A 9,704-nucleotide genomic window follows, 5' to 3' on the forward strand; every position below is an offset into this window, starting at 1 on the left:
TCATGTTATTGACATGTCACACGGCAATTTTAACAAAAAACATTATATCTGATGAAGGGCCAAAAAGCCTTGTATTTACGGCACTACAATACCATATAAATTCAACATATTAATCAGAGACTATGAATCGTGTCAACATTAATATTACTGCTACATTGGCGAAGCACTTCATTTTACCCTAACTTACACCTGATGTAATTTGCGCACACTCAAACATACACAGACTGGACGTTCACAGAGATTTGTGGGGGGGCTCAAATTCCATCAGGTGTAAGTGGGGGGCTCCTGGGAAGAAAGGTTGGGAACCCCTGCTAGACCATGGATACTGTCATTGGAGACCCTGTTACCCCTGCATGTTCTCAGTGAAATTCTTGATGGGGCCTATTTCATTGATCCTGTCTGATGTCGTCAGCTGCATTGCTAATAAAGAAGCATCATGATATAGAGGCTAACTCTCTCATTCTCCTCAATGAATAGATGAATACATGAATAGAATATGTCATTCAAATGATTTGAGTAAACAGTTCCTGGAGTATCTTAATCAACATTTTGTTCCTTGTGAAGCCACAGTTGTATATGTTCAAGTGAGGCATTGTGTCAGGCAGAGGGGAGGGATGCTCATCTGAAAAGTAGTGGTTATAGCTCCCCCTAGTGGCGTTTCGCACACATCACACCAAATTGCCTGACAAGGGGAGGGCAAAAAATGAGTGAGGTATTCCTTTCTCTAAATTGGCATTTTCTAACCTCACAATGTTGTTCTGAGGTGAAACAACGTGGTTTGATCAAGAAAAATAAACAATCTGAATGACTTGATAATTTTCAGCCAAGTAATCATTCGTTTCGATAAAAAAAAAAAGGAACCAACCAGCAGCCATTTTCCATATATGTGTCACTCTGGGAGGCGGGACCAGGTACAAACTGATGACTTATCATAGCCGTTTTATTTGGCCCAATGAGGTTGAGTGACATGGAACACATAAACCACGTGCACCTGGTGTGTGTGTATGACATGATGTTATCCAGGCGTGTGTGATGTGAAGTTATCCAGGTGTGTGTGTTGGCGTGATGTTATCCTAGTGTGTGTGTGTGATGTGATGTTATCCACAATTTGGGGGGACCCCTTTTGGCTCATGAGCAGCAAAAGTAGAATTAGACGTTAAATAAGTTCTGTGTCACAACTTTAAATCATTTGAAATCTCCCGGTGCCTGTGAGTGAAGAACATGAAAGATGATGTTAAGATCATTTTTGGGGGATTTTTATTTACACATGTAACTAGTGGGCATATAGGAAAGAGAGGATATTTTACATGTTATGTACAGGACCAGTAAGGCATATGAAAACTGTACACTTGAATATTGAACACAACAAAAACAAATAAGCGGAAAATAAAAGCCACATGAAACATTTACAGTACATGAAGATAAAATACAACTGAAAGTAATTATACAGCTTAAATAAAATGCATATAGGCCATTTATTGTCTGGAAAAAATAAAAAATAAAAAAAATAAAAGAATGCCTTATGATGTACATAGCCGTAAAATACACGGGAAAATCTCGCATTTTGAAATTTCGTTCACCTCTCTCACCTCCCCTGTAAATATTTCATCAAAGCGTTGGGAAAGCCCTACACCTGGGACGAGCCCTACAAGTGCAGCCGGTGTAGAAAGCAAGCGCAAGCACCACCTGAAGAAGCACTGGCAGGTCCACACCAGCGGAAAAGCCCAACACCTGCGCCAGCGTGACCAGGGCTTCAATCACAACTCCTCTCCTGTCCCGACAACACACTGGTGTCACACACACCTGTCCACTCCGACAGGAAGAGCTACACCTGCGATCGACCGCTCCCGACCGGGGCTTCAATCAGTCCTCCTCTCTGACCTGCCACCAGAGTCCACAACAGCACAGCAAGTAAATATTTCATCAAAGCACTGGGCCGCTACAACGCGAAACAAGACAACACCCTTAAACAAAGCGTGATCGACTGCTGGAGCATCCAAACTCAACACGAAGCATCTGTACATGGTTCTCTTCAGAACACTGGAAAACCCATTGCCCGGTGAGATAGGTCACTATTGCACTGCTATATCAGAAGTCGCCCCCTCCCTCTTCACCTTTGGGGTGTATATATAATGTTCACTGGAGTTGGAAGAGCACACGGATAAACTCGCTGGCTCTTCACTGATTTCAGTGTCTCTCGACAACTTATGACTTGGAGTGTTGCCACATAGAGCCATGTACGATTGGTCTATCATAGGAACATACTGTCTGTCTGCATGGACACCATACATGAATACATAGACACACTATACAAATACATATGCATTGAAGGCCAAGGCCCGACTCAAGATCCACACCAACATCATACAATTGATGTCGAGGCAAGATCTTTGGATCTCAGGTGAGGAATGAACCCCTAGTTTATTTAGTTACAGACACTTAGGTCATGGAGGAATTTGGTACGACCCATGAAGACATAGACACACACATGTAACAGCTTTGTAGTCAGACCATGAGACATGCATCAGACCACACTGTATAGTAAAGTCTGGGGCGTCATGACTTCCAACTAAGGCCTGCTCATATGCTGGTGTAGTGTGTGTGTGTGTGTGTGTGTGTGTGTGTGTGTGTGTGTGTGTGTGTGAAAGCGGAGAGGTAGGGATGAGAATGTGGAAAGAGTTCACGCGTAGTGTAAGCCAACCAATGTGTTCAACTATACTTTCATGCCTAGTGACTGAGGGCTACACTACACTAGCCTTGATGACATGAGGTGTTTCCTCCTCGTCTCTCTCAGCTGTGTAAACAGCTCCTGGCCTTTTATCTTCCATAATTGCTAATATTCTCTGACGCAGAGACAGCCAATCAACGCCACTAGTCTACCAAGGCCATTTGTTAGTAATACCCTCCCTTTCAGGGGTAGTGGCAAACTCTGCTTATTTGGTACAAGTCCATTTCATTGGTGAGCAAACTATTCCTCTCCTGCTTTTGTAGTTTTTCAATACAGAACTACAAATACAATGATAGAACAACAAGTTGTTGCCGTTGTCTGACAGATTCAGAGAGACGACTTAACAGACGATTCTTGGTTCTGATACCGGGGGTTGTGTGTGTGTATGTAAACCATCTGGCTAGCGTTAGCCTGGATCTGGGATAGCCTTAGCTTGATACCGGGCTAGTTTTATGTTGGTACCAGATAAACATAAGTGTGGTACTGGGCTAACATTAGCTAGGTACCAGACTAGTGTTAGCTTGGTACTGGGCTAGCCTTGGCTTGGCGATGGCCTAGCGTTAGCTTCTCAAGGCAGGGCTGTTGTTCTTGTCCATCTCCTTAGTGCCATCCTTCATCAATGCAGAGAACACCTGAAGGAAATAAATACATTGAGTTAAGTTGACAATTACTAAGTGGGACAATTAGTAGACGTTTCCCTCCCCTGATCAAACTGAGAACAAGTATAATTCCTGAAATGTGTGAATTGAACCTGTGGTGCGGCACATATTCCTGCAGTTCTACAGATTTCCACTAGAGAGCACTGTTAACCTGTCAGAAATAAATACTCATCAGAAACATGGCTGAGATGAGTTTAAGGCTCCGCCCGGTGCGTGTGTGCGCAAGTGTGTGCGCGCGTGTGTGTGTACGTGTGTGTGTGTAGTCAGACACGCGTGCGACTCACCTGGCCCCACCGGCGGTTGCTACTGAGCATGTGCGTGGTGGCCATGCAGGAGAAGAGGGCGTGGGCCGCTATGTCGTCGGGCAGGCGCGTGAGGAACTGGGCCATGTGGATGAAGTCCATCTGCAGGAGGACGTCCTGGTAGAGACGCAGGATCCCCAGGCCCGTCCGGAACAGGCTCTCCTCGCCGTCGCGGCAGAAGACGTCCCACACGCGGCACGCCACGTCCAGCGGCAGCGACTTACTGTACAGGGTGAAGATCCTGGAGGGGGGGGGGGCAGTTAGGGAGAGACACGGTGAAAGAGAGCAAGAAAGGGGCGCCCTGGTAGCTCACCAGGTAAGGCGCACATCATATGAAGGCTAGTCCATCACGCGGCGGACCCGGGTTCGATTCCCGGCTCGGGTCCTGTGCCGCATGTCCTCCCCCCTTTCTCTCTCCCACGTTTCCTGTCTCTCTCAACTGTCCTATCCCATTAAAAAAGCTGAAAAGCCCTAAAAAATATCTTTAAAAAAAAAAAGAAAGAGAGCAAGAAAAATGGTTTATATCAGAGCATTTTACGCAGTAGGATGAGGTACTGCGTTTCGAAATGTTGGTATTTTCACTGTTTTTTGTACTGTCATTTCTTTGCACTGTCCTGTCCTGCACCCTGTCCTATGTCGTGTAACAGCGTATGCCTTAAAGTCGCACTGAAACGGACGTTTGAGATCATCTAACTTCCGTAGTTTGACGTATTTCCGACGCAAACAAGCTATGAGGGTGGGACATAACGTTTAGAGGAATTTGATTGGAACATTGACAAGTGGACGGGTTTTAAAAACTTTAGACAGATTCGATAGAAGGATAGCGTTGATTGACGGGTGGATGTCGTGAGATTATTGGCCTAAAATCTAAGGTACCTGTTGTCGTGATTGCACGTGACCTACCGTTTTCCAAGAAGTAAGAAATTATATACTTTTGATATAAGATTACAACAAAAGTAGAATTTTTACATTTTTTGGGCATACATCGTTGAATAGGTGAACACTATGACCAATTATGTGAACCAAAATGCTACAGAATGCTTTTTTCATTTCAGTGCGACTTTAACCCTAGTCAAATTCCTAGTATGCGTGAACCACATACATAGCAATAAACAGATCTCGAGTCTTGAGTCTTGAAATGTGACCGGTGACAAATTACATCACCCAAAGTCTATTAAGTACTTAAGACATGCTCCAATCCACAGACGCCATGTTGTGGAAGCCGTTGAGGCTTGTGCCGCGTGTCGAACTCACCAGTCTATCAGATAGAGGTCGGGGGTGAGGTTGTTGGACTGGAAGTGGTTGAAAAGCCGGGGGAGGTTCTCCTCAAAGAACAACTCGAAAGCAGCGAAGTATTTCAACATCTGACGAACGGGAGAAAGAACAGTGAGTGAGCCCAGGCACATTCACGCACACACAGACACACACCAGTTGTTTGCCATGTCTCTCCTATGATGTTTTTAGCCTCTCTTCTGTAATTTAATGTTATTTGTAATGTGAATGTAAATGTAATATATGTAAATGTAATTTAATGTTATTTATTGCTTTATAAATGTTCTTAGCCGGTAGACAAACATACTCCAGGAGCTTGCTCGATCGCCTTGTTGAGAGGGGTCAGGGAAGAATTTTTACAGCTCACTTATCTGGCCCCCGGGTGATTACTGTTTTTTTGCTTCCCTCTGGAATATGTAGGGGTGGGACGTATGCCCACCTCCCTTGTTCTCTGTAAAGCGCATTGTGTTGCCTCTGGGTATGAAATGCGCTATACAAATAAAGCTTTGATTGATTGATTGATTGATTGATTGATTGAGTGAATGCAGCGCGGGTCTGTCTGGAGGGAGGTCGTATGGAACTGACGATGCAGCTGCAGTGAAAAAAAACATGCGGGAACAGCATCCGCATGTGCCATGTACAGTATATGCACTAATGTGTGTGTGTGTGTGTGTGTGTGTGTGTGTGTGTGTGTGTGTGTGTGTGTGTCACACACCAGGTCGTGGTCCACTCTGAAGAAGGCCATCTGACAGGGCTTGTTGAGCAGGTTGGCGAAGGTGATGAAGGTGTCGGCCTCCTCCAGATTCAGGATCAGCACGGCAGCGATGAAGGACATGCCCTGCACCTGAGACACACGGGTAACACTGATCTCAGACCAGCACTGAAGCATCGCCATCTCCACTACATCCGCCACAGTCAGATGCAAATACAAACTACAGGAATTAACTTATTTGTAGACTGTTTTCCCTAGGGTACACTGGATTTGCATCTCATTATAAGCATCAGGGCGGGGCCTAAAATATTTTCAAGTGTAGGGTATTAGCCAGGTGATTTCAAGAGAAAACTATGTATTGAGCAAGGCTGTTTTTTCTCTCTCCTTTCCTCTAACAGATCCTCCCTCTGTCAACACTGGGAGTTGAAATGAGCTTGGCACTGTTGGAAAGCTTGTTTCTCTTCCTCTAAGCTTGTCTCAGGGACGTTTATCTGAAATTTACCTCAGGATTGCCCAATCGATCCTGCCGCAAAATCCTTCTCCAGCTGCCCAATGCAGTTTTATCTCCCTCTGGGCTCAAACCCATCTCATCATATCCTGTACTTTACAAAGTGTTTTTTTTTCTTTTTCACTTAATTTTATCTTAACAGACTGAAGATCAGCACCACACACATTTCACCCTAATCAGAAATCAATAATTATTTTGAACAAGACACTTTTGTTGGCTTAACCAGAGTGGGCGATAGCCTACTGTAAGGGGAAAAAATGTTTTTTTTTTTTTTTTTTTAAATTAAGAAATGTTTCCCTCTTTTCAGTGGGGTGGCCATGACAAGTCCACTCTTGCACCGGTCATGTCAAGCACATGCGTGTGCATTTACTGCCAACAACACCCAGTTAGAATGACCTCTGCCAAATTTCGCTTCCCGTATTGTGTATTGTGTGTGTCGAGGGTACGTTTGTTTTATACTCACATATCCGATGTCTGGCCTGTAGCAGGTGTACGCCCCCAGAACGCTGTGGAGCAGGTCATGGTACGGGCCGCCCTGGGGGAGGAGGCGGAGGGAGAGATGGATGGAGGGAGAGGGAGGACGAGTGTAATTGCTCTATTTCAGGCCCTGTGATGGATGGTGAACTCCGGTCAACACGCGCATATAAGCCTGGTTTATTGTCTGCCGTTCATCATGTCAGCCTACAGTTAAAGTGCCCAAACCAAAGTTGGTCAGGCTTGTGTATTTTTACGTTCGTTTCATAACCGTGTTTATTTCAGGTCTGTAGGTTTCGAGTATGTGTAATCGCAGAGCGCTTTTTAAAAGAGACTTTTAAGAGCCTCTGAAGCTTCTTCCCTTATAAAGGCTGAATAAAAAGCACATTCAACGACGACGAGACTGCTGTCATCCGCCAACAGAATGTTGATTATGTCCAACACAAGATGTCTGATGACAGACTGAAAACCAACCATAGACAGACAGACAGACCAACAGACACACACACACACACACACACACACACACACACACACACACACACACACACACACACACACACACACACACACACACACACACACACACATACACATACACATACATACATACGACCCTACCTTCTGGAAAATGAAGAGGGATGGGAAGGTTCTGGAAATGTCCAGCTTGATCAGGTCCAGACTGGACTCTCTGTCTGCCAGCGACGCCCCGCAGTCTGACAACAACAACAACAACATCAACAACAACAGACAGCAGACAACAGACAGTCAGCTTGGTTCACTGAGACAGAAGAACAGGGTTCACACTCTTTTCTAGAGATCATTTTCCAGGACTTTTCCAGGACATCCTTCGTTCGCAAAACAAAGAAGTAATAGTGTAACCGTGGTAACCTACCCTCCGTCTCGTTCTCCGAGCTGGTCTCACTGTAGCTCCTCCACTTCTCCTTGGCTCTGGACAGGAAGATCTCATACAGCTCTGGAGATAGAAGACCCCAGTTCAACACTGTCTCTATTTGTGTGTGTGTGTGTGTGTGTGTGTGTGTGTGTGTGTGTGTGTGTGTGTGTGTGCGTGTGCGTGTGCGTGTGTGTGTGCGTGTGCGTGTGTGTGTGTGTGTGTGTGTGTGGGCCAGTTACCTGGGGTGATGTTGAGCTCATTTCCGATGGCCAGGCCCCAGACGCGTCCCCTGACGCTAGGAGGAAGACCCTGCCACCACAGCTCCCTCACCCTCCTCGTACCACGCCTGGGGGCGGGGGGTGGGGGGCAGGGAGAGGAGGGGGGGACAGGGAGGGGAGGGGGCAGTGGGGGGGACGTGGGTTAGGTTAAGATTGAGAGGGTAGGTTGCAGTGTCTCAAAAGTGCAATACAGTATTTCCCTGTCTTGGCTTTAGCTCGACAGGCTAGCTGGTGTGTGTGTGTGTCTCTCACGTGGTCTCCCAGTGGGGCAGGATATCATTGTTCCAGATGACCATGGCGTTGGCGATGCTCTCCTCCTGCCGGATCCTCTCCTTCATCTGACGCTTCCTCCTCTGGGCCTCCTTCAGCTCTGATGGACCCAGAGGAGGGGGGTTACGAGGGTGTGTGTGTGTTTTGAGAGAATATATGAGTTGTGGTGTGTGTGTGTGTGTGTGTGTGTGTGTGTGCGCATGTGTTTGTGTGTATTTTGAGAGAATATATGAGTTGTGGTGTGTGTGTGTGCGTGTGTTTGTGTGTATTTTGAGACAATATATGAGTTGTGGTGTGTGTGTGTGTGTGTGCGTGCGTGTTGAGCACCTCTCCTCTTGGCTCCTGCCACCATCTCCTCATACTCCTGTCTGTGTCTCTGCGCCTCCTCCTCAGACTTGGCAGGGAGGTTCCTACACGGGGGAGGAGGGGGGGGACATTCAGCCATGATGCATCATGGGAGGCGTAGTTCGGCCGAGGCTACGGTGGACAAGGCAAAGACAGTGCACCCTGGGACGTGTAGTCTGTGTGACTCACGCGGGCCTGTCCTCCAGGATGAGGGCGGTGGTAGACAGGGGTTCGAACTCCAGGTTCTTCCTCCTCCCTGTAGACGGGGGGCGCTGCTGGGCCTCCTTCGTCTGAAACTCCTGCCCAGAGGAGGGGGGGGAGGAGGGGGGGGGGGAGAGACACGCCGGTCATGCCGAGATCCACCGCTGTGCTGGCGGCGGTCAACTGACCGTCCTCATCTCAAGTGAGGTCAGGAGGATATCACACTCTCTCTCTCTCTCTCTCTCTCTCTCACACTTGGAAATCCAGCCTTCCTTCCTCCCCCACCCTGAGGTGATCTGATCTAACGTGACTGGAAGAACAGGCTTCTCCACGCGGCTGTGACCGACCCTGCTGGCGTCAGATCAGCCATTCCTCCACGGATCGATGTTCGCGTCCGTCTGCGTTAAATGGGGACCGTGTGACCGGCCTGATGCAGATCACATGGCAATGCAGCAGTCTCTCGCTCCGCAGGGAGGGAGGTGTAGCAGCGAGAGAGAAAGACACACTGTGTGTGTGTGTGAGGGAGCGAGTGTGTGTGTGCGCGTGAGCGTGCATGTGTGCCTCAAAAGCTCATTCATAGACCCCGGGTCAGCTGTGGGACAATGGCGCATCTTTCCCCGGGTCGGTCGGGATGAGAATCTCCCTGCCTGCAGCTCCACCCCTCTGCAGCTCCACCCCTCTGCAGGGTCCAGCCGGATCAGAACGGACCTCCCTGTGTCACTGCTCTCCCCCGACACACACGGGTCTGGGGCCCAGTTTGTGGTCTGGGGCCCAGTTTGTGCTCAACTATACTTTCACAACACAACATCATATAGCATACGCCATTGTTGGTATGGTGATTGATCATGCTGCTTGGGTAACGTGAATGCATTCATACAGACAGACAGACAGGCAGGCAGACAGACAGACAGACAGACAGACAGGCAGGCAGGCAGACAGACAGGCAGGCAGGCAGGCAGGCAGACAGGCAGGCAGGCAGGCAGGCAGGCAGGCAGGCAGACAGACAGGCAGGCAGACAGACAGACAGACAGACAGACAGACAGACAGACAGACAGACAGA

The 9,704-nt window shown here is 47.7% G+C and overlaps 1 protein-coding gene across 1 annotated transcript; it reads right to left on the reverse strand.

Annotated features, from left to right (window-relative positions):
- Positions 1 to 1,301: 1,301 nt before the first annotated feature.
- LOC311329606 (TBC1 domain family member 12-like) lies at positions 1,302 to 8,473 on the reverse strand. The gene is made up of 10 exons (XM_084461485.1): positions 8,426 to 8,473; positions 8,081 to 8,198; positions 7,790 to 7,896; positions 7,551 to 7,631; positions 7,277 to 7,371; positions 6,645 to 6,716; positions 5,677 to 5,805; positions 4,944 to 5,053; positions 3,672 to 3,930; positions 1,302 to 3,360 (listed from the first exon to the last, which is right to left on the reverse strand). Exons 1-10 carry the CDS (start codon positions 8,448 to 8,450, stop codon positions 3,289 to 3,291), a joined length of 1,068 nt encoding a protein of 355 aa, XP_084317611.1. The 5' UTR covers positions 8,451 to 8,473; the 3' UTR covers positions 1,302 to 3,288.
- Positions 8,474 to 9,704: the final 1,231 nt, after the last annotated feature.

Source organism: Borostomias antarcticus (genome assembly GCF_949987555.1).
Source record: "Borostomias antarcticus genome assembly, chromosome: 2".
In the NCBI taxonomy this organism is placed as follows: domain Eukaryota; kingdom Metazoa; phylum Chordata; class Actinopteri; order Stomiiformes; family Stomiidae; genus Borostomias; species Borostomias antarcticus.